Genomic DNA, 26812 nt, shown 5'->3' on the forward strand with positions numbered 1-26812 from the left:
GGGGGGGGAGGTTGGGGGGGGGGGGAGGTTGGGGGGGGGGAGGTTGGGGGGGGGGAGGTTGGGGGGGGGGAGGTTGGGGGGGGGGGAGGTTGGGGGGGGGAGGTTGGGGGGGGGAGGTTGGGGGGGGGGGGAGGTTGGGGGGGGGGGAGGTTGGGGGGGGGGAGGTTGGGGGGGGGGAGGTTGGGGGGGGGGGAGGGTTGGGGGGGGGGGAGGTTGGGGGGGGGGGGGGAGGTTGGGGGGGGGGGAGGTTGGGGGGGGGGGGAGGTTGGGGGGGGGGAGGTTGGGGGGGGAGGTTGGGGGGGAGGTTGGGGGGGGAGGTTGGGGGGGAGGTGGGGGGGGAGGTTGGGGGGGAGGTGGGGGGGAGGTTGGGGGGGGAGGTTGGGGGGGAGGTTGGGGGGGGGAGGTTGGGGGGGGGGGGGAGGTTGGGGGGGAGGTTGGGGGGGGAGGTTGGGGGGGAGGTTGGGGGGGAGGTTGGGGGGGGGAGGTTGGGGGGGGGAGGTGGGGGGGGGAGGTTGGGGGGGAGGTTGGGGGGGAGGTTGGGGGGGGGAGGTTGGGGGGGAGGTTGGGGGGAGGTTGGGGGGGAGGTTGGGGGGGGAGGTTGGGGGGGAGGTTGGGGGGGAGGTTGGGGGGGAGGTTGGGGGGAGGTTGGGGGGGAGGTTGGGGGGGGAGGTTGGGGGGGAGGTTGGGGGGGAGGTTGGGGGGGGAGGTTGGGGGGGAGGTTGGGGGGGAGGTTGGGGGGAGGTTGGGGGGGAGGTTGGGGGGGAGGTTGGGGGGGAGGTTGGGGGGGAGGTTGGGGGGAGGTTGGGGGGGAGGTTGGGGGGGAGGTTGGGGGGGAGGTTGGGGGGGAGGTTGGGGGGGAGGTTGGGGGGGGAGGTTGGGGGGGAGGTTGGGGGGGAGGTTGGGGGGAGGTTGGGGGGGAGGTTGGGGGGGAGGTTGGGGGGGAGGTTGGGGGGGAGGTTGGGGGGGAGGTTGGGGGGGAGGTTGGGGGGGAGGTTGGGGGGAGGTTGGGGGGGAGGTTGGGGGGGAGGTTGGGGGGGAGGTTGGGGGGAGGTTGGGGGGGAGGTTGGGGGGGAGGTTGGGGGGGAGGTTGGGGGGGAGGTTGGGGGGGAGGTTGGGGGGAGGTTGGGGGGGAGGTTGGGGGGGAGGTTGGGGGGGGAGGTTGGGGGGGGAGGTTGGGGGGGAGGTTGGGGGGGAGGTTGGGGGGGAGGTTGGGGGGAGGTTGGGGGGGAGGTTGGGGGGGAGGTTGGGGGGGAGGTTGGGGGGGAGGTTGGGGGGAGGTTGGGGGGGAGGTTGGGGGGGGGAGGTTGGGGGGGGAGGTTGGGGGGGGAGGTTGGGGGGGGAGGTTGGGGGGGGAGGTTGGGGGGGGAGGTTGGGGGGGGGAGGTTGGGGGGGGAGGTTGGGGGGGGGGGAGGTTGGGGGGGGAGGTTGGGGGGGGGAGGTTGGGGGGGGAGGTTGGGGGGGGGAGGTTGGGGGGGGGAGGTTGGGGGGGGAGGTTGGGGGGGGAGGTTGGGGGGGGAGGTTGGGGGGGAGGTTGGGGGGGGAGGTTGGGGGGGGAGGTTGGGGGGGGGAGGTTGGGGGGGGAGGTTGGGGGGGGGAGGTTGGGGGGGGGAGGTTGGGGGGGGGGAGGTTGGGGGGGGGAGGTTGGGGGGGGGGAGGTTGGGGGGGGGGAGGTTGGGGGGGGGAGGTTGGGGGGGGGAGGTTGGGGGGGGGAGGTTGGGGGGGGAGGTTGGGGGGGGAGGTTGGGGGGGGAGGTTGGGGGGGGGAGGTTGGGGGGGGGAGGTTGGGGGGGGGGAGGTTGGGGGGGGAGGTTGGGGGGGGGAGGTTGGGGGGGAGGTTGGGGGGGGGAGGTTGGGGGTGGGGGGAGGTTGGGGGGGGGGAGGTTGGGGGGGGAGGTTGGGGGGGGGAGGTTGGGGGGGAGGTTGGGGGGGGGAGGTTGGGGGGGGGGAGGTTGGGGGGGGGAGGTTGGGGGGGGGGGAGGTTGGGGGGGGGGGGGGAGGTTGGGGGGGGAGGTTGGGGGGGGGAGGTTGGGGGGGGAGGTTGGGGGGGGGAGGTTGGGGGGGGAGGTTGGGGGGGGGAGGTTGGGGGGGGGGAGGTTGGGGGGGGAGGTTGGGGGGGGAGGTTGGGGGGGGGGAGGTTGGGGGGGGGAGGTTGGGGGGGGGGGGGAGGTTGGGGGGGAGGTTGGGGGGGGGGGGAGGTTGGGGGGGGAGGTTGGGGGGGGAGGTTGGGGGGGGGGAGGTTGGGGGGGAGGTTGGGGGGGGAGGTTGGGGGGGGGAGGTTGGGGGGGGAGGTTGGGGGGAGGTGGGGGGGAGGTTGGGGGGGGGAGGTTGGGGGGGGGGGGAGGTTGGGGGGGGGGAGGTTGGGGGGGGGGAGGTTGGGGGGGGGGGGAGGTTGGGGGGGGGACGTTGGGGGGGGGGGAGGTTGGGGGGGGGAGGTTGGGGAGGTTGGGGGGGTGGTGGGGGGGTGGGGAGGGGGGGGTGGGGAGGGGGGGGGTGGGGGGGTGGGGAGGGGGGGGGTGGGGGGGGTGGGGGGGTGGGGGGGGTGGGGAGGGGGGGTGGGGGGGGTGGGGGGTGGGGGGGGGTGGGGGGGTGGGGAGGGGGGGGTGGGGGGGTGGGGAGGGGGGGTGGGGAGGGGGTGGGGGGTGGGAGGTGGGGGGGTGGGGGAGGGTGGGGGGGGGTGGGGGGGGTGGGGGGTGGGGAGGTGGGGGGGTGGGAGGTGGGGGGAGGGGTGGGGGGGGTGGGGGGGAGGTGGGGAGGTTGGGGGGGGTGGGTGGGGAGGTTGGGGGGGTGGGTGGGGAGGTTGGGGGGGGTGGGTGGGGAGGTTGGGGGGGGGGTGGGTGGGGAGGTTGGGGGGGGGTGGGTGGGGAGGTTGGGGGGGGGTGGGTGGGGAGGTGGGGGGGGGTGGGTGGGGAGGTTGGGGGGGGTGGGTGGGGAGGTTGGGGGGGGTGGGTGGGGAGGTTGGGGGGGGTGGGTGGGGAGGTTGGGGGGGGTGGGGTGGGGAGGTTGGGGGGTGGGTGGGGAGGTTGGGGGGGGTGGGTGGGGAGGTTGGGGGGGGGTGGGTGGGGAGGTTGGGGGGGGTGGGGTGGGGAGGTTGGGGGGGGTGGGTGGGGAGGTTGGGGGGGGTGGGTGGGGAGGTTGGGGGGGGTGGGTGGGGAGGTTGGGGGGGGTGGGTGGGGAGGTTGGGGGGGGGGTGGGTGGGGAGGTTGGGGGGGGGTGGGTGGGGAGGTGGGGGGGGGTGGGTGGGGAGGTTGGGGGGGGGTGGGTGGGGAGGTTGGGGGGGGTGGGGAGGTTGGGGGGGTGGTTGGGGAGGTTGGGGGGGGTGGTTGGGGAGGTTGGGGGGGGGTGGGTGGGGAGGTTGGGGGGGGGTGGGTGGGGAGGTTGGGGGGGGGTGGGTGGGAGGTTGGGGGGGGTGGGTGGGGAGGTTGGGGGGGGGTGGGTGGGGAGGTTGGGGGGGGGGTGGGTGGGGAGGTTGGGGGGGGGTGGGTGGGGAGGTGGGGGGGGGGTGGGTGGGGAGGTTGGGGGGGGGGTGGGGTGGGGGGGGTGGGGGGGGAGGTTGGGGGGGGGTGGGGGGGGAGGTTGGGGGGGGTGGGTGGGGAGGTTGGGGGGGGGTGGGGAGGTTGGGGGGGGTGGTTGGGGAGGTTTGGGGGGGGTGGTTGGGGAGGTTGGGGGGGGGGTGGGTGGGGAGGTTGGGGGGGGGTGGGTGGGGAGGTTGGGGGGGGAGGTTGGGGGGGGGTGGGTGGGGAGGTTGGGGGGGGGAGGTTGGGGGGGGGGAGGTGGGGGGGGAGGTTGGGGGGGGAGGTTGGGGGGGGGAGGTTGGGGGGGGAGGTTGGGGGGGAGGTTGGGGGGGGAGGTTGGGGGGGGGAGGTTGGGGGGGGGAGGTTGGGGGGGGGGTGGTGGGTGGGGAGGTTGGGGGGGGGTGGGTGGGGAGGTTGGGGGTGGGGGGAGGTGGGGGGGGTGGGTGGGGAGGTTGGGGGTGGGGGGAGGGTGGGGGGGGGTGGGGGGGGTGGGGAGGGGTGGGGGGGGTGGGGAGGTTGGGGGGGTGGGGAGGTTGGGGGGGTGGGGAGGTTGGGGGGGTGGGGAGGTTGGGGGGGGTGGGGAGGTTGGGGGGGGTGGGGAGGTTGGGGGGGTGGGGAGGTTGGGGGGGGTGGGGGAGGTTGGGGGGGGGTGGGGAGGTTGGGGGGGGTGGGGAGGTTGGGGGGGGTGGGTGGGGAGGTTGGGTGGGGAGGTTGGGGGGGGGGGGAGGTTGGGGGGGGGGGGGAGGTTGGGGGGGGGGGGGAGGTTGGGGGGGGGAGGTTGGGGGGGGGAGGTTGGGGGGGGGGGAGGTTGGGGGGGGGAGGTTGGGGGGGGGAGGTTGGGGGGGGGGAGGTTGGGGGGGGAGGTTGGGGGGGGAGGTTGGGGGGGGGGAGGTTGGGGGGGGGGAGGTTGGGGGGGGGGGAGGTTGGGGGGGGGGGAGGTTGGGGGGGGGGGAGGTTGGGGGGGGGGAGGTTGGGGGGGGGGAGGTTGGGGGGGGGGAGGTGGGGGGGGGGAGGTTGGGGGGGGGGAGGTTGCGGGGGGGGGAGGTTGGGGGGGGGAGGTTGGGGGGGGAGGTTGGGGGGGGGGGGAGGTTGGGGGGAGGTTGGGGGGGGGAGGTTGGGGGGGGAGGTTGGGGGGGGGAGGTTGGGGGGGGGAGGTTGGGGGGGGGAGGTTGGGGGGGGAGGTTGGGGGGGGGAGGTTGGGGGGGGGAGGTTGGGGGGGGGAGGTTGGGGGGGGAGGTTGGGGGGGGGAGGTTGGGGGGGGAGGTTGGGGGGGGGAGGTTGGGGGGGGGGAGGTTGGGGGGGGGGAGGTGGGGGGGGGAGGTTGGGGGGGGGAGGTTGGGGGGGGGAGGTTGGGGGGGGGAGGTGGGGGGGAGGTTGGGGGGGGGAGGTTGGGGGGGGGAGGTTGGGGGGGGGAGGTTGGGGGGGGAGGTTGGGGGGGGGAGGTTGGGGGGGGGAGGTTGGGGGGGGGAGGTTGGGGGGGGGAGGTTGGGGGGGGGGAGGTTGGGGGGGGGGAGGTTGGGGGGGGGGAGGTTGGGGGGGGGAGGTTGGGGGGGGGGAGGTTGGGGGGGGGGAGGTTGGGGGGGGGAGGTTGGGGGGGGGAGGTTGGGGGGGGGGGGGAGGTTGGGGGGGGGAGGTTGGGGGGGGGAGGTTGGGGGGGGGAGAGGTTGGGGGGGGAGAGGTTGGGGGGGGAGAGGTTGGGGGGGGGAGAGGTTGGGGGGGGAGAGGTTGGGGGGGGAGAGGTTGGGGGGGGAGAGGTTGGGGGGGGGAGAGGTTGGGGGGGGAGAGGTTGGGGGGGGGAGAGGTTGGGGGGGGGAGAGGTTGGGGGGGGGAGAGGTTGGGGGGGGAGAGGTTGGGGGGGGGAGAGGTTGGGGGGGGGGAGAGGTTGGGGGGGGAGAGGTTGGGGGGGGAGAGGTTGGGGGGGGAGAGGTTGGGGGGGGAGAGGTTGGGGGGGGAGAGGTTGGGGGGGGAGAGGTTGGGGGGGGAGAGGTTGGGGGGGGAGAGGTTGGGGGGGGGAGAGGTTGGGGGGGAGAGGTTGGGGGGGGAGAGGTTGGGGGGGGAGACTTTGGGGGGGGAGAGGTTGGGGGGGAGAGGTTGGGGGGGGGGGGGAGGTTGGGGGGGGGGGAGGTTGGGGGGGGGGGAGGTTGGGGGGGGGGAGGTTGGGGGGGGGGGGAGGTTGGGGGGGGGGGGAGGTTGGGGGGGGGAGGTTGGGGGGGGGAGGTTGGGGGGGGGAGGTTGGGGGGGGGAGGTGAGGTTGGGGGGGGGGGAGGTGGGGGGGGGGGAGGTTGGGGGGGGGGGAGGTTGGGGGGGGGGGGGAGGTTGGGGGGGGGGAGGTTGGGGGGGGAGGTTGGGGGGGGGAGGTTGGGGGGGGAGGTTGGGGGGGAGGTTGGGGGGGAGGTTGGGGGGGGAGGTTGGGGGGGAGGTTGGGGGGAGGTTGGGGGGGAGGTTGGGGGGGGAGGTTGGGGGGGAGGTTGGGGGGGGAGGTTGGGGGGGAGGTTGGGGGGAGGTTGGGGGGGAGGTTGGGGGGGAGGTTGGGGGGGAGGTGGGGGGGGAGGTTGGGGGGGAGGTTGGGGGGGAGGTTGGGGGGGAGGTTGGGGGGAGGTTGGGGGGAGGTTGGGGGGAGGTTGGGGGGGAGGTTGGGGGGGAGGTTGGGGGGAGGTTGGGGGGGAGGTTGGGGGGGAGGTTGGGGGGGAGGTTGGGGGGAGGTTGGGGGGAGGTTGGGGGGAGGTTGGGGGAGGTTGGGGGGAGGTTGGGGGGGAGGTTGGGGGGAGGTTGGGGGGGAGGTTGGGGGGAGGTTGGGGGAGGTTGGGGGGGAGGTGGGGGGGGAGGTTGGGGGGGAGGTTGGGGGGGAGGTTGGGGGGGAGGTTGGGGGGGAGGTTGGGGGGGAGGTTGGGGGGGGTTGGGGGGGGAGGTTGGGGGGGTGGGTGGGGGAGGTGGGTGGGGAGGTTGGGGGGGGAGGTTGGGGGGGGGTGGGTGGGGAGGTTGGGGGGGGGTGGGTGGGGAGGTTGGGGGGGGGTGGGTGGGGAGGTTGGGGGGGGGGTGGGTGGGGAGGTTGGGGGGGGGGTGGGTGGGGAGGTTGGGGGGGGGTGGGTGGGAGGTTGGGGGGGGTGGGTGGGGAGGTTGGGGGGGGTGGGTGGGGAGGTTGGGGGGGGTGGGTGGGGAGGTTGGGGGGGGTGGGTGGGGAGGTTGGGGGGGGGTGGGGGGGGAGGTTGGGGGGGGTGGGTGGGGAGGTTGGGGGGGGTGGGTGGGGAGGTTGGGGGGGGGTGGGTGGGGAGGTTGGGGGGTGGGTGGGGAGGTTGGGGGGGTGGGGAGGTGGGGGGGGGTGGGTGGGGAGGTTGGGGGGGGGTGGGTGGGAGGTTGGGGGGGGGGTGGGTGGGGAGGTTGGGGGGGGTGGGTGGGGAGGTTGGGGGGGGGTGGGTGGGGAGGTTGGGGGGGGGTGGGTGGGGAGGTTGGGGGGGGGTGGGTGGGGAGGTTGGGGGGGGGTGGGTGGGGAGGTTGGAGGGGGGTGGGGAGGTTGGGGGGGTGGTTGGGGAGGTTTGGGGGGGGTGGTTGGGGGGGGGTGGGTGGGGAGGTTGTGGGGGGTGGGGGGGGAGGTTGGGGGGGGTGGGTGGGGAGGTTGGGGGGGGGAGGTTGGGGGGGGGGAGGTTGGGGGGGGGAGGTTGGGGGGGGAGGTTGGGGGGGAGGTTGGGGGGGGGAGGTTGGGGGGGGGGGAGGTTGGGGGGGGGGAGGTTGGGGGGGGGGTGGGTGGGTGGGGAGGTTGGGGGGGGGGGAGGTGGGGGGGGAGGTTGGGGGGGGGGGGGAGGTTGGGGGGGGGTGGTGGGTGGGGGGTTGGGGGGGGTGGGTGGGGAGGTTGGGGGTGGGGGGAGGGTGGGGGGGGGTGGGTGGGGAGGTTGGGGGGGGTGGGGGGGGTGGGGAGGTTGGGGGGGTGGGGGGGTGGGGAGGTTGGGGGGGTGGGGAGGTTGGGGGGGGTGGGGAGGTTGGGGGGGGTGGGTGGGGAGGTTGGGGGGGGTGGGTGGGAGGTTGGGGGGGGAGGTTGGGGGTGGGGGGGGAGGTTGGGGGTGGGGTGGGGGGGGAGGTTGGGGGTGGGGGGGGAGGTTGGGGGGGGGGGAGGTTGGGGGGGGGGAGGTTGGGGGGGGGGGAGGTTGGGGGGGGGAGGTTGGGGGGGGGAGGTGGGGGGGGGGAGGTTGGGGGGGGAGGTTGGGGGGGGGAGGTTGGGGGGGGGAGGTTGGGGGGGGGAGGTTGGGGGGGGGAGGTTGGGGGGGGGGAGGTTGGGGGGGGGGGGGGGAGGTTGGGGGGGGGGGGAGGTTGGGGGGGGGGGAGGGTGGGGGGGGTGGGGAGGTTGGGGGGGGGGTGGGGGAGGTTGGGGGGGTGGGTGGGGAGGTTGGGGGGGTGGGTGGGGAGGTTGGGGGGGGGTGGGTGGGGAGGTGGGGGGGGGTGGGTGGGGAGGTGGGGGGGGGGGGTGGGGAGGTTGGGTGGGAGGTTGGGGGTGGGGGGGGAGGTTGGGGGGGGGAGGTTGGGGGGGGGGGAGGTGGGGGGGGGAGGTTGGGGGGGGGAGGTTGGGGGGGGGGAGGTTGGGGGGGGGGGAGGTTGGGGGGGGGGAGGTTGGGGGGGGGAGGTTGGGGGGGGAGGTTGGGGGGGGGGAGGTTGGGGGGGGGGGGGGGAGGTTGGGGGGGGGGGGAGGTTGGGGGGGGGGGAGGTGGGGGGGGGAGGTTGGGGGGGGAGAGGTAGGGGGGGGGGGAGAGGTTGGGGGGGGGGGAGAGGTTTGGGGGGGGGAGAGGTTGGGGGGGGGGGAGGTTGGGGGGGGGGGGAGAGGTTGGGGGGGGGAGAGAGGTTGGGGGGGGGAGAGAGGTTGGGGGGGGGGGAGGTTGGGGGGGGGGGAAGTTGGGGGGGGGGGGGAGGTTGGGGGGGGGGGGAGGTTGGGGGGGGGGGAGGTTGGGGGGGGAGGTTGGGGGGGGGAGGTTGGGGGGGGGGAGGTTGGGGGGGGGAGGTTGGGGGGGGGAGGTTGGGGGGGGGGGGGGGAGGTGGGGGGGGGGGAGGTGGGGGGGGGGGGGGGGAGGTGGGGGGGGGGGGGGAGGTTGGGGGGGGGGGGGAGGTTGGGGGGGGGGGGGAGGTTGGGGGGGGGGAGGTTGGGGGGGGGGGGGGGGGGGGGAGGTTGGGGGGGGGGGGGAGGTTGGGGGGGGGGGGGAGGTTGGGGGGGGGGGGAGGTTGGGGGGGGGGGGGGAGGTTGGGGGGGGGGGAGGTTGGGGGGGGGCGTTGGGGGGGGTGGGGAGGTTGGGGGGGGGTGGGTGGGGAGGTTGGGGGGGTGGGTGGGGAGGTTGGGGGGTGGGGGGGGAGGTGGGGGGGGTGGGGGTGGGGGGGGGGGGGGGGGGGGGGTGGGGGGGGGGGGGGTGGGGGGGGGGGGTGGGGGGGGGGGGAGGGGGGGTGGGGGGGGGGGGGGGGATGGGGAGGGGGGGTGGGGGGGGGTGGGGGGGGTGGGGAGGGGGGGGTGGGGGGGTGGGGGGGGGGGGGGTGGGGGGGTGGGGAGGGGGGGGGGGGGGTGGGGAGGGGGGGGGGGGGGGGGGGTGGGGGGGGTGGGGGGGGTGGGGGGGGTGGGGGGGGTGGGGGGGTGGGGGGGGTGGGGGGGGGTGGGGGGGGTGGGGGGGGGGGGTGGGGGGTGGGGGGGGTGGGGGGGGTGGGGGGGGGTGGGGAGGTTGGGGGGGGTGGGGAGGTGGGGAGGTTGGGGGGGTGGGGAGGTTGGGGGGGGTGGGTGGGAGGTTGGGGGGGGTGGGTGGGGAGGTTGGGGGGGGAGGTTGGGGGTGGGGGGGAGGTTGGGGGTGGGGGGGGAGGTTGGGGGTGGGGGGAGGGTGGGGGGGGTGGGTGGGGAGGTTGGGGGGGGTGGGGGGGGGGGAGGTGGGGGGGTGGGGGGGGTGGGAGGTTGGGGGGGTGGGGAGGTTGGGGGGGGTGGGGAGGTTGGGGGGGGGTGGGTGGGGAGGTTGGGGGGGGTGGGTGGGGAGGTTGGGGGGGGTGGGTGGGGAGGTTGGGGGGGGAGGTGGGGGTGGGGGGGGGAGGTTGGGGGTGGGGGGGAGGTTGGGGGTGGGGGGGGAGGTTGGGGGGGGGAGGTTGGGGGGGGGGGGAGGTTGGGGGGGGGGGGAGGTTGGGGGGGGGAGGTTGGGGGGGGGGAGGTTGGGGGGGGGGGGAGGTTGGGGGGGGAGGTTGGGGGGGGGAGGTTAGGGGGGGGAGGTTGGGGGGGGGGGGAGGTTGGGGGGGGGGGGGAGGTTGGGGGGGGGGGAGGTGGGGGGGGTGGGGAGGTTGGGGGGGTGGGTGGGGGTTGGGGGGGGTGGGTGGGGAGGTTGGGGGGGGTGGGTGGGAGGTTGGGGGGGGTGGGTGGGAGGTTGGGGGGGGTGGGTGGGGAGGTTGGGGGGGGGTGGGTGGGGAGGTTGGGTGGGGAGGTTGGGGTGGGGGGGGAGGTTGGGTGGGGAGGTTGGGGGTGGGGGGGAGGTTGGGGGGGGGGAGGTTGGGGGGGGGGAGGTTGGGGGGGGGAGGTTGGGGGGGGGGAGGTTGGGGGGGGGGAGGTTGGGGGGGGGAGGTTGGGGGGGGGAGGAGGTTGGGGGGGGGAGGTGGGGGGGGGAGGTTGGGGGGGGAGGTGGGGGGGGGGGGGAGGTTGGGGGGGGGAGGTGGGGGGGGGGAGGTTGGGGGGGGAGGTGGGGGGGGGGAGGTGGGGGGGGGGAGGTTGGGGGGGGGGAGGTTGGGGGGGGGGGGAGAGGTTGGGGGGGGGGAGAGGTTGGGGGGGGGGGGAGAGGTTGGGGGGGGGGGGGAGAGGTTGGGGGGGGGGGAGAGAGGTTGGGGGGGGGAGAGAGGTTGGGGGGGGAGGTTGGGGGGGGGGAGGTTGGGGGGGGGAGGTTGGGGGGGGGGAGGTTGGGGGGGGGGAGGTTGGGGGGGGGGGAGGTGGGGGGGGGAGGTTGGGGGGGGGAGGTTGGGGGGGGGAGGTTGGGGGGGGAGGTTGGGGGGGGGAGGTTGGGGGGGGAGGTTGGGGGGGGGAGGTTGGGGGGGGGGGGGGGTTGGGGGGGGGGGGTGGGGGGGGGGAGGTTGGGGGGGGGGGGGGGAGGTTGGGGGGGGGGAGGTTGGGGGGGGGGGGGGGAGGTTGGGGGGGGGGGGGGAGGTTGGGGGGGGGGGGGGGAGGTTGGGGGGGGGGGGGGGAGGTTGGGGGGGGGAGGTTGGGGGGGGAGGTTGGGGGGGGGGGGGAGGTTGGGGGGGGGGGAGGTTGGGGGGGGGGGAGGTTGGGGGGGGGGGGGAGGTTGGGGGGGGGGACGAGGTTGGGGGGGGGGACGTTGGGGGGGGTGGGGAGGTTGGGGGGGGTGGGGTGGGGAGGTTGGGGGGGTGGGTGGGAGGTGGGGGGTGGGTGGGGAGGTTGGGGGGGTGGGTGGGGAGGTTGGGGGGGTGGGTGGGGAGGTTGGGAGGGGGGGGTGGGGGGGGTGGGGAGGGGGGGGTGGGGAGGGGGGGGGGTGGGGGGGGTGGGGAGGGGGGTGGGGGGGGTGGGGGGATGGGGAGGGGGGGTGGGGGGGGTGGGGCAGGGGGGGTGGGGGGGTGGGGGGGGGGGGTGGGGGGGGGGGTGGGGGGTGGGGAGGGGGGGGTGGGGAGGGGGGGTGGGGGGGGGTGGGGGGGGTGGGGGGGGTGGGGGGGGGTGGGGGGGGTGGGGGGGGTGGGGGGGGTGGGGGGGGTGGGGGGGGGTGGGGGGGGGGTGGGGAGGTTGGGGAGGTTGGGGGGGTAGGTTGGGTGGGTGGGGAGGTTGGGTGGGTGGGAGGTTGGGTGGGTGGGGAGGTTGGGGGGGTAGGTTGGGTGGGTGGGGAGGTTGGGGGGGTAGGTTGGGGGGGTGGGTAGGTGGGGGGTGGGTAGGTTGGGGGGGTGGGTAGGTTGGGGGGTGGGTAGGTTGGGGGGGTGGGTAGGTTGGGGGGGTGGGGAGGTTGGGGGGGTAGGTTGGGGGGGTGGGTGGGTGGGGGGTAGGTTGGGGGGGTGGAGTGGGTGGGGGGTAGGTGGGGGGGTGGAGTGGGTGGGGGGGTAGGTTGGGGGGGTGGGGTGGGTGGGGGGTAGGTTGGGGGGTGGGGTGGGGTGGGTGGGGGGTGGGGTGGGGTGGGTGGGGGGGTGGGGGGGGGGTTGGGGTGGGGGGGTGGGTGGGGGGTTGGGGTGGGGGGGTGGGGTGGGTAGGTTGGGGGTGGGGAGGTGGGGGGTGGGTGGGGAGGTGGGGGGGGGGGGGGTGGGGAGGTGGGGGGGGGGGTGGGGAGGTTGGGGGGGGGGGGGTGGGGAGGTTGGGGGGGGGGTGGGTGGGGGGGGGTGGGTGGGGAGGTTGGGGGGGGGGGGGTGGGGAGGTTGGGGGGGGGGGGGTGGGGAGGTTGGGGGGGGGGGGGTGGGGGGGGAGGTTGGGGGGGGGGGGTGGGTGGGGAGGTTGGGGGGGGGGGTGGGTGGGGAGGTTGGGGGGGGGGAGGTTGGGGGGGGGAGGTTGGGGGGGGGAGGTTGGGGGGGGGGGTGGGGGGGGGAGGTTGGGGGGGGGGGGTGGGTGGGAGGGTTGGGGGGGGGGTGGGTGGGGAGGTTGGGGGGGGGGTGGGTGGGGAGGTTGGGGGGGGGGGGGTGGGTGGGGAGGTTGGGGGGGGGGGGTGGGTGGGGAGGTTGGGGGGGGGGGGTGGGTGGGGAGGTTGGGGGGGGGGGGGGTGGGTGGGGAGGTTGGGGGGGGGGTGGGGGGGGGGGGTGGGTGGGGAGGTTGGGGGGGGGGTGGGTGGGGAGGTTGGGGGGGGGGGTGGGTGGGGAGGTTGGGGGGGGGGTGGGTGGGGAGGTTGGGGGGGGGGTGGGTGGGGAGGTTGGGGGGGGGGGTGGGTGGGGAGGTTGGGGGGGGGGGTGGGTGGGGAGGTTGGGGGGGGGGGTGGGTGGGGAGGTTGGGGGGCGGGGGGGGGGTGGGTGGGGAGGTTGGGGGGCGGGGGGGGGGGTGGGTGGGAGGTTGGGGGGCGGGGTGGGTGGGGAGGTTGGGGGGGGGGGTGGGTGGGGAGGTTGGGGGGGGGGGGTGGGGGGGGAGGTTGGGGGGGGGGGGTGGGGGGGGAGGTTGGGGGGGGGGGTGGGTGGGGAGGTTGGGGGGGGGGTGGGTGGGGAGGTTGGGGGGGGGGGTGGGGGGGGGTGGGGGGGGGGGGTGGGTGGGGAGGTTGGGGGGGGGGTGGGTGGGTGGGAGGTTGGGGGGGGGGGGAAGGGGCCGGGGTGGGAAGGGGCCGGGGGGGTTGAGAGGGGATGGTGCTGATGCGGAGTCCTTCTCCAGACGCTCTTCACTCACTTGAACCTGCCGCCGCAGTGCTGACACAGCTCCCCGACCCAGCCGGCTTGACACACACACTGCCCGCCCGCTGCACTGCAGTTTCCGTGGACACACCGCTTCTCACAGCCCTTGCCCTGGGCTCCGGGCCAGCCGCACACGGACACGCTCAGCGCCAGCAAGAGGCCCCACTTAATGAAACTTCCAGAAGCTGCCTTCGCGACCCGGAGCCGCGGCCTAACCCCAGGCCGGAACCGGGAACCAGTCCGTCGCTCCACCGCCGCCATGTTCTCAACTTTCTGTGCGATGCGCAGACTGTCTCCGGGAGGAGAAGGAAAAAATACAGCACACCATCTGCGCCTGCGCGCCCACTGACCCTGGGCATGCGCGCTGTCGCTGAACACGCCCACGTCTGTGCGCTTCTCGGCTGAATGGGCACGCGCGCTCCCTCCGTTCAATGGGCATGCGTGCATTTCCCCTGTCTGCTTCCCACGGTCCGGGCAGAGGTTTCTCCAATGCGCATGTGTGAAACTCTGATATCTTGATGCTGCTTGGAAGGGGAAAGTGGGATTAGTGTGGAATTTTTCCTGTTCAGTCACACCATCTGGATCAAAATATAATTACTGATGAGGATGCTCATTCAAAGAACAAAGAAATGTACAGCTCAGGAACAGGCCCTTCGGCCCTCCAAGCCCGTGCTGACCATGCTGCCCGACTAAACTACAATCTTCTACACTTCCTGGGTCCGTATCCCTCTATTCCCATCCTATTCATGTATTTGTCAAGATGCCCCTTAAATGTCCACTATCGTCCCTGCTTCCCCCACCTCCTTCGGTAGCGAGTTCCAGGCACCCACTACCCTCTGCGTAAAAAACTTGCCTCGTACATCTACTCTAAACCTTGCCCCTCTCACCTTAAACCTATGCCCCCTAGTAATTGACCCCTCTACCCCAGGGAAAAGCCTCTGACTATCCACTCTGTGTATGCCCCTCATAATTTTTGTAGACCTCTATCAGGTCGCCCCTCAACCTCCTTCGTTCCAGTGAGAACAAACCGAGTTTATTCAACCGCTCCTCATAGCTAATGCCCTCCATACCAGGCAACATTCTGGTAAATCTCTTCTGCACCCTCTCTGAAGCCTCCACATCCTTCTGGTAGTGTGGCGACCAGTATTGAACACTACACTCCAAGTGTGGCCTAACTAAGGTTCTATACAGCTGCAACATGACTTGCCAATTCTTATACTCAATGCCCCGGCCAATGAAGGCAAGCATGCCGTATGCCTTCTTGACTACCTTCTCCACCTGTGTTTCCCCTTTCAGTGACCTGTGGACCTGTACACCTAGATCTCTCTGACTTTCAATACTCTTGAGGGTTCTATCAATCACTGTATATTCCCTACCTGCATTAGACCTTCCAAAATGCATTACCTCACATTTGTCCGGATTAAACTCCATCTGCCATCTCTCCACCCAAGTCTCCAAACAATCTAAATCCTGCTGTAAAGAATTCAGTTTATACATCCTCCATTGTAGCATCCAACTGTTTCTTAAATTATTCCAAGGTTTTAATATCAATTTTTTATCAGTTTGTTTTCATTTTTTCCATCCATCTGTTTTCCCCTCACCATTGTCACCTCACCCCACTTGGGCCATCTGTTCCCCTGTTCCTAGTTGTCCTTTGACACATTGCTCACCTTTGTTCTGTGCACGGTAGCACAGTGGTTAGCACAGTTGCTTTACAGCGCAAGGGTCCCAGGTTCAATTATGGCTTGGGTCACTGTCTGTGCAGAGTTTGCACGTTCTCCCTGTGTCTGCATGGGTTTGCTCCGGTGTCCTCCCAGAAATCCTGAAAGATGTGCTATTCTGAATTTTCCCTCTGAGTACCCGAACAGGCTCCAGAATGTGGGTTTTGTCACAGTAACGCAGTGTTAATGTAAGCCTACTTGTGACAATAAAGGTTATTATTATTATTAACATATGCCAATCTCTTAATGTGCCCCAATCAGCACCCTTCTTATCCTTCATCCCCCCTTATTCTTTCTATCCAGAAGACCTTTGTCAATCGCCACCTATCGCTGGCACTTTATCCAGCCCCACTATCCACGCCGTCCCCCGTCCCCCGCCCCCACTCCAGTAATAATCTGACCATCTTTTTAGTTCTCCCAGCTCAGACAAAGAGTCATCCAGACTCAAATCATTACCTCCCTTCTCTCTCCACAGCTGATGTCAGACCTGCTGGGAAGGGTTGGTTTAGCTCAGTGGGTTAGACAGCTGGTTTGTGATGCAGAACGAGGCCAGCAGCGCAGGTTCAATTCCCGTACCAGCTTACCCGAACAGGCGCCTGAATATGGCGACTAGGGGCTTTTCACAGTAACTTCATACGTGTGACAATAAAAGGTTATTATTATTAATATCCCACCCCAGGCAGAAGTGAGGAAGGTGCTGGATGAACTATACACAGTTATAAACAACAGCGAACCAGAACACCCGGAGGCCTTGTTCATCGTGGCCGGAGACTTCAACAAGGCCAACCTCAAGAGTGTACTGCCAAACTTCCACCAGCACATCTCCTGTCCCACCAGGGGCGACATCACTCTTGACCACTGCTACTCAAAAATCAAGGGCGCCTACCGTTCCATCCCCTGACCGCACTTTGGGAAATCAGACCATAAGACGGTGCTCCTTCTCCCGGCATACAAGCAGAAACTCAAGCGGGAGAATCCAACTAAGAAGGTCGTGCAGTGCTGGTTCGAGGAAACGGAAGAGCTCTTACGTGACTGCTTAGAGACAGTGATTGGTCCATATTTAAGAACTCAGCGACGAACTTAAATGAGTATGCCACCACCATCACAGACTTCATCAGCAAATGTGTGGACGACTGCGTGCCAAAGAAAGCAGTACATATGTTCCCCAACCGGAAACCATGGCTCAATCGCGAGATTGACTCCCTACTGAAGGACAGATCTGAGGGGTTCAAGTCAGACGACCATGACCTATACAAGAAATCCAGGTACAACGTCCGCAAAGCCATCCGAGATGCCAAGAGAGAATATCAAACCAAGCTAGAGTCACAGACAGACTCTCAGCATTTGTGGCAAGGACTAAACAACATAACGGGCTACAAAGCGAAGCCGAGCAGTATCTCCAGCAGCAGTGCACCCCTCCCCGATGAATTCAATGCATTCTATGCTCGGTTCGAGCAGGTAACCAACAATCCACTGTCGAGTGCCCCAGCAGCCGATAACTCACCCAGATCCACCATCACAGCTTCCGAAGTCAGATCGGCCTCACTGAAAGTGAACCCTCGGAAGGCGACGGGCCCGGACGGGATCTCTGGTCGTGCACTCAGAGCCTGAGCGGACCAGCTGGCAGAGGTATTCGCGGACATCTTTAACCTGCCCTGTTCCACTCCGAGGTTCCCACCTGCTTCAAGAAGACCGCCATCACAGCGGTGCCACAGAAGAACCAGGCAACGTGCCTCAATGACTACCATCTGGTGGCCCTGACTTCAGTCGTAATGAAGTGCTTCGAGAGGTTGGTCATGAAGCACATCACCTCCATACTCCCAGAACGCGCCTTGATCCACTGCAATTCGCATACGGTCGCAACCAGTCCACAGCAGACACCATTTCCCTGGCTCTACACTCATCCCGAGAGCACCTCAACAATAAGGACTCCTACATCAGACTCCTATTTATTGACTACAGCTCCGCCTTCAACACCAATATCCCAGCCAAGCTCATATCAAAGCTCCAAAACCTAGGATTTAGCTCCCCACTCTGCAACTGGATCTTTGATTTTCTGACCAACAGACCACAATCAGTAAGAATGAACAAAAACACCTCCTCCACTCTAGTCCTCAATACCAGGGACCTGCAAGGCTGCATACTTAGCCCCCTACTCTACTCCCAGTACACACACGACTGCATGGCAAAATTGGGTTCCAACTTCATCTACAGGTTTGCTGACTGTTATAACCTGCCTGCTTACCATTGGCTGGGGACTAATGACAATCCCACAATCCTGTGGGAGTATGAGCTTCCCCAATGAGGGGGGCAGAGAAACCATTAGTAAACTCAATGTATAAATAAAGCTGGCCAGTTTGGAACCTTCTTCGTGGCCCTCACAAAACTGGCGACGAGGGTTAAAGTGAATAGCTGTCTACACTGCTGACACCTCCCTGGATTTTTGTTGGATACAGGTTGGAAGTTGTTTTCTATTATACCATGCCTCTGTACAGACGTTTGGATGTTTTTGATGCTGCGCTGGAAAGCTGGAACCAGTACGCACAACAGATGCGTTACTATTTCCGGGCAAACAATATCACCGAAAACGAGCGCCAGGTGGTCATATTGCTCACCGCCTGCGGCCCACATACGTTTGGGGTGATTCGGAGCCTTACGTACCCAGCAGCGCCGGACACCAATACGTTTGATGAACTTGTGAATTTAGTGGGGCAACATTTTCACCCAACCCCGTTCACGATAGCCCAGCGTTACCGGTTTAATACTGCTGAGAGGACCCCAGGAGAATCCCTTGCCGACTTTCTATCTAGGCTACGCAGGATTGCGGAGTACCGTGACTATGTGAGATCTTGTCAGAAATGTTACGCGACCGTTTGGTTTGCGGTATTAACAATGCGGCCACCCAGAGAAAATTGTTAGCTGAGCCAACATTGACTTTTCAACAGGCCATTCAAATAGTACTGTCCCGAGAGAGCGCAGAACAAGGAGTGCAGGAGCTACAGGGAATGGAGGTGCATGTCTTGGGGCGCAACCCCTTCCGTCCGAAAACGTCCCCCCGCACTCCTGCGGTACCTTGGGCGAGGCGACGTCCGGATCGACGCCAGTGGCCGTCGGACATTCCTCCCCGAAGGGAGCCTTCTCCAGAACCACTGGATGAGGAGCCATGTCCGTGTCAGACTTGTAGGCGCCAACCCCGTCGCGGACGCCGGCCCTGGGGGCGCCAGAGGCGCCGTTGTTCCGACCGAAACTGGGACCAGCCCAGGGGCCGTACCTTCCATGTGGATGAACCTGCGGCAACTACTCCTGAGGACGTGGAGACGGAGGATGACTGCCTGCAGCTGCATTGTGTGGCAGCTCCTCGTGTGGCCCCCATTAAGGTGACAGTACGGATCAATGGTCACCCGCTTGAGATGGAGTTGGACACTGACGCAGCGGTCTCCATGATCGCTCAGAGGACATTCGACCGCATCAAGCAGGGTATACAGACCCTTACATTAACCGACTCACAGGCCAGGTTGGCCACCTACACGGGGGAACCACTGGACATTGCAGGAACTACAATGGCCCCTGTTGTTTATGGACGCCAGGAGGGGCGTTTCTCACTTATCGTGGTGCGCGGCGATGGGCCCAGCCTGTTGGGTCGGGACTGGTTGCGCCATATGCAGTTGCAATGGCAGCACATCCTCCAAACAGTTTCTGGAGGGTTGACTGAGGTGCTAGGACGATACCCAGATGTATTCCAGCCCGGTTTGGGGAAAATAAAAGGAGCTGTAGCCCGTATTCAAGTCGAACCAGGAGCCACGCCGCGCTATTTCCGGGCGCTCCCGGTGCCTTACACCTTGCTCGAGAAGGTAGAAAGGGAGCTCACTCGTTTGGAGAGTTTGGGTATTATCAGGCCCGTCCGTTTCGCTGACTGGTCAGCACCAATTGTACCTGTAATGAAGTCAGATGCCACAGTTCGCTTGTGCAGCGACTATAAACTTACAGTGAATATGGCTTCCCGACTCGACCGATATCCAATGCCTCGCATAGAGGATCTCTACGCAAAGATTGCAGGTGGACTCTCGTTCACAAAATTAGATATGAGTCACGCCTACCTACAGTTGGAGCTGGACCCTGTCTCCCGACCATATGTAACGATTAATACACACTGGGGCCTGTATGAATATACATGGTTGCCCTTTGGAGTATCCTCTGCCTGCTCTATTTTTCAATGTGTTATGGAGGGCATTTTGAGAGGTTTACCACGTGTCGCTGTCTACTTAGATGACGTTTTGATTCCAGGGACGTCGGAGCAGGAATATTTGGAAAATCTGGAGGCTGTCCTTCGACGCTTTTCAGAGGCTGGAGTCCGTTTACATCGCACAAAGTGCATATTTCAGGCAAAGGAAGTAGTCTACCTAGGTTATCGGGTGGACCGCGAAGGTTTGCACCCCGTCGCAGAGAAAGTGCGCGTGATTCAACAGGCCCCCGCCCCGACTGACACTTCGCATCTTTGTTCTTTTCCCGGTATCATAAACTATTACGGGAAGTTCCTCCCCAATCTGGCAACTACGCTGGCCCCGTTGCACCTTCTGCTAAAGAAAAATCACACCTGGGTTTGGGGTCAGCCGGAAGAAACCGCTTTCCAGCGGGTAAAGCAACAATTGTCGTCGTCTGGGTTACTAACCCACTATGATCCTGGAAAGCCTTTGCTCGTCACATGTGATGCATCCCCGTATGGTATTGGGGCCGTCCTGTCCCACAAGATGGAGAACGGGGCCGAGCGGCCGATAGCCTTCGCCTCCCGCACACTGACTGCAGCGGAGAAAAAGTACGCGCAGATCGAGAAGGAGGGCCTGGCTGTGGTATTTGCGGTGAAACGCTTCCACCAGTACGTGTATGGCCGCCATTTCACTATCATGACTGATCATAAGCCTCTGATGGGACTTTTCAAAGAGGATTTCATAGAATTTACAGTGCAGAAGGAGGCCATTCGGCCCATCGGGTCTGCACCGGCTCTTGGAAAGAGCACCCTACCCAAGGTCCACACCGCCACCCTATCCCCATAACCCAGTAACCCCACCCAACAATTTTGGACACTAAGGGCAATTTTGGACACTAAGGGCAATTTATCATGGCCAATCCACCTAACCTGCACATCTTTGGACTGTGGGAGGAAACCGGAGCACCCGGAGGAAACCCACGCACACACGGGGAGGATGTGCAGACTCCGCACAGACAGTGACCCAAGCCAGAATCGAACCTGAGACCCTGGAGCTGTGAAGCAATTGTGCTATCCACAATGCTTCAATGCTGCCCCCAGGATGAGCCAATACCGCCCATTGCTTCTGCACGGATCCAGCGCTGGGCTTTGTTGCTTGCTGCATACGAGTATTCTCTGGAGCACAAACCAGGAACGCAGATAGCGAATGCCGACGCACTGAGCCGATTGCCTTTATCGACCGGTCCCATGTCGACCCCCACGACCGGTGAGGTGGTTGCAACCCTAAATTTTATGGACACCTTGCCTGTCACGGCATCGCAGATCCGTGAGTGGACCCAGACGGAGCTAGTCCTGTCAAAGGTTCGACACATAGTCTTGTCTGGTGGGCAGCAGAGACAGCTCCCAGGCGCATTGCGGGCATTTTCCTCCAAGCTTTCAGAATTCAGCGTGGAAGATGGCATCCTCTTGTGGGGGACGCGTGTGATTGTCATGTTGGGTGTTCCGATACACAAACGAACCAACACGGTTGTAGATGGTACAACTCTGTTTTATTATTCTGTACAATAATAACTATTAACTTCTGGCTGTGGTTCGTACTTCACCAGTTAACCTGTGGACCCAGCCCGAGCACTATCTTAGAGAGGCACTCAGCACATGGTGTTTGTCTGAGTGGCACGCTGTGAGCTCTGTGCTCTGAGCTATCTCCTGGTAGAATGAGCGGGAACTGTGGTGTTCCCTGTTTTATAGTGCGTGTGCTCTCACTGGTGATTGGCTGTGATGTGTGTATGTTGATTGGTCCAACTACCTGTCCATCAGTGTGTGTGTGTGATTGCACCATGATATGTTAATATGGATATCATGACAGTATTTACCCACAGTTCAAGTATGTTTAAATAGTTAACCTTTTAATAAAACAGTGTTGCTACACTTCAAGTGTTGGTGACCTGTATGTGATCCAGAACACCCAACACATCATGATACCAGGAGTGGTTGCATACTAGCACTTCTTAGACCTACCTGCAAATGATCTGCCTTCCGCCAGCATTCCGTCATCCTGCAACATGGACAACATCAGCCCGCCACCACCTCGGGGCCAACTGGAAGATTTTCAAACAGCGCTTCCAGCTCTACCTCGAAGCCACGGACAGGGAGGGCGCCTCGGACACCAAAAATATTGCTCTTCTCCTCTCCACGGCCGGGGACCATGCCATCCATATTTTCAACTCTCTCACCTTTGCAGATGACGAAGACAAGACGAAGTTCAAGACGGTTCTCCTCAAATTTGACACTCACTGCAGCGTAGAGGTGAATGAAAGTTTTGAATGCTACGTGTTCCAGCAGCGTAAGGACGAACCTTTGCAATCCTTTTTAACGCACCTCCGCATCCTTGCGCAATCTTTTTAACGCACCTCCGACTCCATGATACGCGACCAGATGGTTTTCGGTGTTCAGTCGGACCCCCTACGTCAGCAGCTCCTCAAAGTAAAGCAACTCACCCTAGCGACAGCCATCGAGACCTGTGTCCTACATGAAAATGCCACCAGTCGGTACTCCCATATACAAGCGGCTGAAACAGCGCGGCAAGGTCCCCACGAGGTGGAACGGGTCCAAGTGATTGAGCACCTCCAGAACATCAGCCTGGATGAGGGTGGCCATTTTGCACGCTATTCGCGGACTCCCGCGCTTGTACGCACCAAACGAGGGAACGGCGACATGGAGGAACGTAATGCGCAGGCACGCATCACGCAGGACCGCACAGCGCATGCGCGATGGCGCAGCGAACATGCTGACGTCATGGCGTGCGGCAACTGTGGCTATGTCCATTTAAAGCGGCAATGCCCCACAAAATCTCGACAATGCCTACGATGTGGAAGACTTGGCCATTATGCTGCCTGCTGTCGAGCAGCTCAGCCTTCCAATTCATATCGCTCCAGCCAGCCTCGTAGGAATGTTCGGGCAATTCAACCCACGGTCACCGAGTCCGATTCCGACCTCCCACACAGCAGTGACACCGAGGACCCGAAGGTGCCTTTTCGAGTCGGTGTCGTAACGAAAAACAGGCTGTCCCCGAAGCAAAGGCACCAGCCACTGTCGGTGTACAGCATCAATCCAGACGATGAGTGGTGTGCCACCCTGACGGTCAACGGGTCCCAAATACGATTCCGCCTGGACACTGGTGCTTCCGCCAATCTCATGGCGTGGTCTGCTTTCCAAAGCCTTTGTGTCAAACCAACCATTCTCCCATCGGCCTGCCAGCTATTGGACTACAATGGTAACATCATTCCTGCTACCGGCTCATGCCAACTCAAATTGACGCACAAGTCACGAAAAGCCATCCTTCCTTTTGAGATCGTGGGCTCCTTGAAGGACTCTCTGCTTGGCGCACAGGCGTGCAAATTGCTGCACCTCGTTCAAAGAGTTCACTCTCTCTCTCCTGATGACACGTCTGCCTTCCAGGATGCTGACTTCAGGGCGCAACTCAACGCCATCATCGACCAGCACCGCAACGTCTTCGAAGGCATGGACACGCTCCCATATGCGTACAAGATCATACTCAAACAGAACGCCACACCTCGCACCTCGCAGAGTCCCAGCACCACTCAAGGACCGCCTCAAGCAGCAGCTGCAGGACCTCCAAGACCAAGAAGTGATCTCCAGGGTTACGGAACCAACCGACTGGGTCAGTTCCATGGTGTGCGTAAAGAAGCCTTCCGGCAAGCTCAGAATCTGCATTGATCCAAAGGATCTGAATTGCAACATAATGAGGGAACATTACCCAATCCCCAAGCTCGAAGAGATCACATGCGAGATGGCTCGGGCCAAGCTCTTCACCAAACTTGACCCCTCGAAAGGATTCTGGCAAATTTAACTAGACAGATCCAGCAGGAAACTGTGTACCTTTAACACCCCTTTTGGCAGATATTCTTACAACAGAATGCCGTTTGGGATCATATCGGCATCAGACGTATTCCACAGGATCATGGAACAAATGATGGAAGGCATTGAAGGTGTTCGCGTCTATGTTGACGACATAATTATTTGGTCCACCACCCCGCAGGAACATATCAGTCGCCTCCAGCGCGTGTTCAAATCCATACGGGAGCAGGGCCTATGCCTCAACAGAGCCAAATACTCCTTCGGCCAGACGGAACTCAAGTTCCTAGGGGACCACATCGCCCAGTTGGGTGTGCGGCCGGATGCGGACAAGGTGGCTGACATCACAGCCATGAAAAAGCCAGAGGACAAGATGGCGGTCCTCCGATTTCTGGGCATGGTCAACTTCCTCGGGAAGTTCATCCCTAACCTCGCCTCTCATACCACAGCTCTCAGGAACCTGGTCAGGAAGACGACAGACTTCCAATGGCTTCCTGCCCACGAACGCGAATGGAGAGAACTTAAAACCAAACTTACCACGGCCCCGGTATTGGCCTTTTTTGATCCAGCGAAAGAGACAAAAATTTTGACCAATGCCAGCCAATCTGGCATTGGGGCAGTGCTCCTGCAACGCGATGAGGCCTCATCATGGGCCCCCGTTGCATATGCGTCACGCGCCATGACCCCCACGGAACAGCGCTACGCGCAGATAGAAAAGGAGTGCCTGGGCCTGTTGACCGGTGTCGTCAAATTTCATGATTATGTGTACGGCCTTCCCCAATTCACCGTCGAGACCGACCGTCGCCCGCTGGTCAATATAATACAGAAAGACGTGAACGACATGACGCCTCGCCTCCAGCGCATTCTGCTCAAACTCCGGCGATACGACTTTCAGCTCGAATACACCCCGGGCAAAGACCTGATCATAGCCGACGCTCTGTCCAGGGTAGTCAACACCCCATGTGACCCAGCGGGATTCGTCTGCCAGGTTGACGCCCATGCGGCCTACATGGCCTCCAATCTACCGGCCACGGATGAACGCCTCATCCAAATTCGCCGCGAGACTGCGGCTGACCCCCTGCTACAGCGTGTCATGCACCACCTAACAGATGGGCGGCTCAAGGACCAATGCCCGCAGTTCTACAACATCAGAGACGATCTGGCGGCAGTCGATGGTGTCCTCATGAAGCTGGACCGCATTGTTATCCCGCACAGCATGCGCCAGCTTGTCTTGGAACAGCTACACGAGGGCCATCTTGGCGTGGAGAAGTGCCGCCGACGGGCCCGAGAGGCAGTGTACTGGCCCGGCATCAATGACGACATTGCCAACACAGTGCTCAACTGCCCCACCTTTCAGCGGTTCCAGCCAGTCCAACCACGTGAGACCCTACAGCCCCATGAGTTGGTCACGTCCCCTTGGTCCAAGGTCAGCATCGACCTGTTCCATGCGCTGGGCAGGGACAATGTTCTGATTGTAGACTATTTTTCAAACTACCCGGAGGTGGTACGTTTGCACGACATCACATCGTCTGCAGTCATCCGTGCCTGTAAGGACACCTTTGCTCGTCACGGCATCCCACTCACTGTGATGTCGGACAATGGCCCCTGCTTCGCAAGTCCAACTTTGCCAGGAGGTACAACTTTGTGCATGTGACATCCAGTCCCCTGTACCCCCAATCCAATGGCAAAGCGGAGAAGAGCGTCCACATAGCAAGGCTGCCGATGCGGGATCCGACTTCTACCTTGCCCTGCTAGCCAAACAATTCTGTTCTCTGTCTGAATCCACAGCAGTCAAAATGTGAAAGTGAAACCAAAAATAGCTCATAAAGCCACAACCCAGCTCCACCCACACAATGGAATCGCTTAAGCCAGTGATAAGCCAAAAACCTTTCTTAAAGGGAAACTTACATGACAATGTCCCAGAGACTTATTGGCTGTTGGTTACAAACAGGCCTTGGAACAACTGGGCGAATGGCTCCCCTGTCTTGTGGAAGCCCTCTTCCGACCCTCAGAGGGTGAACTTAATTTTTTCCATCTGGAGAAATTCCGATAGGTCGGACAGCCAGTCTGCAGCTTTGGGTGGTGCTGCTGGTCGCCAGCTGAGCAGGATTCTACGGCGGGCGATCAGGGAGGCAAAGGCAAGGGCGTCCGCCCTCCTCCCCATGAAGAGATCTGGCTCTTCTGATACCCCAAAGACTGCCACCTTTGGGCATGGCTTCAACTCATCCCCACCACCTTGGACATTGCCTCAAAGAAGGCTGTCCAAAACCCAACAAGTCAGAACATGTGGGCATGGTTGGCCAGGCCTCCTTGGCACCATTCACATTTGTCCTCCACCTTCAGGAATAACATGCTCATTCGGGTTCTACATAAGTAGGCTTTGTGTACCACCTTTAACTGTATTAGGCTTAGCCTTGTGCATGTGGAGGTGGAGCTGACCTGTGCAGTGCCTCGTTCCAGATTCCCCATCCTATTTCAAACCCCAAGTCCTCCTGTCACTTTTCTCTTGTCTCGTCTACTTGTGTTTTAGCCCTCCTTAGAAGTTGCCTTATATGTCGCCACAATTCCCCTTCCCCAGGATGTCCACGTCCAGAAGGTCCTCTAGCAGCAATTGTTGTGGTATATCCTCGTTTTCCGATGTAAGAGGTTTTTGACTTGCATGTACCTTAGTTCATTCCCCACTGTCAGCTGGAACTTTTCTGCCAGTTCCTCGATGTTGTCAGTCAGTTGTCTGTGTAAAAGTCCCTAACTGTCAGCGTCCCTCCATCCTGTCTTAACCTTTTGAAGGTGGAATGGGAGTGAACCTGTGGTTGTTGCAGATGGGAGCTTGTCGGACATTTCACCCGAAATGCTGTCGCAGCTGGTTCCATGACCGGAGTGTTGCTATCACCACTTGGGTTATTGAGTATTTATTCAGTGGAGATGGAAGTGACAGCACGGTAGCATAGTGGCTAGCACTATGGCTTCACAGCGCCAGGGTCCCAGCTTTGACTCCCGGCTTGGGTCACTGTCTGTGCGGAATCTGCATGCTCTCCCCGTGTCTGCGTGGGTTTTCCTCTGGGTGCTCCGGTTTTCTCCCGCAATTCCCGAAAGACGTGCTTTAGGTAATTTGGACATTCTGAATTCTCCCTCTGTGTACCCGAACAGGTGCCGGAATGTAGCGACTAGGGGTTTTCCACAGTACCTTCATTGTAGTCATGATGTGAAGATACTGGCGTTGGACTGGGGTGAGCACAGTAAGAAGTCTTACAACACCAGGTCAAAGTCCAACAGATTTGTTTCAAACACTAGCTTTCGGAGCACTGCTCCTTCCTCAGGTCATTCACCTGAGGAAGGAGCAGTTCTCCGAAAGCTAGTGTTTGAAACAAACATGCTGGACTTTAACCTGGTGTTGTAAGACTTCTTGCTTCATTGTAGTGTTAATGTAAGCCTACTTGTGACAATAGAAAATAATATATTATTATTATTATTAAGTGCCGCCGTGGCTAGGGCCTCCCGGAGTTAGGTTCCTCTGCAGGAGCCCTCCTCAACAAACATCCACTTGGGCAGCATGGTAGCACAGTGGTTAGCACTGGGACTACAACGCTGAGGACCCGAGTTTGAATCTCGGCCCTGGGTCACTGTCCGTGTAGAGTTTGCACATTTTCCCCGTGTTTGCATGGGCTTCACCCCCACAACCCAAAGATGTGCAGGCTAGGTGGATTGGCCATGCTAAATTGCCTCTTAATTGGAAAAGAAAATGATTGGGTACTCTAAATTTTTTTAAATAAATAAACGCCCACTCGGTTTCTGGCTCTTATTTTCCCAGAAAATATTTTATTCAGGCATTTACAATTTTAAACATCAGGTTGCAACAACGACAAAATATAACCAATAGCCCCCCCGCCCCCCCCCCCCCCACCCCCCACCCCCACCCCCCCTGTAACAGTTGCAGCATGGCAAAATCTGCCTTTAATCGCTTTAAGTGTGCGAACACACGGGCCCTCTTGACCGGCCCATTCAATCCTCGCACGTTCCACGTGACTAGCCTGGTCGGGGGGGCACCCTGCCCCTCCCTCCCCCCACCGCCGCCCCCCTCCGGTCGATCAACCATAGTCCCTCTTGGACCAGCCTCCTGCCCATGCCCCGCACCTCCCCAGGCCCCCTTCTGGCCCCACCGCCATCGATCCTCCTGCCCTTGTATTTTACAAGTGAGGGGCGTCATTCTCC

General features: G+C 64.9%; 1 protein-coding gene across 1 annotated transcript in view; it reads right to left on the reverse strand.

Moving 5' to 3' along the window:
- atrn (attractin) overlaps positions 1 to 13138 on the reverse strand; it is a 471138-nt gene extending 458000 nt beyond the window's left edge. The window contains exon 1 of the mRNA XM_072497666.1: positions 12798 to 13138. Coding sequence (XP_072353767.1) covers positions 12798 to 13063 — 266 coding nt within the window. The 5' untranslated portion in view covers positions 13064 to 13138. The remainder of the gene's footprint in view (positions 1 to 12797) is intronic.
- Positions 13139 to 26812: the final 13674 nt, after the last annotated feature.

The sequence above is a fragment of the Scyliorhinus torazame genome, chromosome 3, assembly GCF_047496885.1.
Source record: "Scyliorhinus torazame isolate Kashiwa2021f chromosome 3, sScyTor2.1, whole genome shotgun sequence".
Lineage (NCBI taxonomy): Eukaryota > Metazoa > Chordata > Chondrichthyes > Carcharhiniformes > Scyliorhinidae > Scyliorhinus > Scyliorhinus torazame.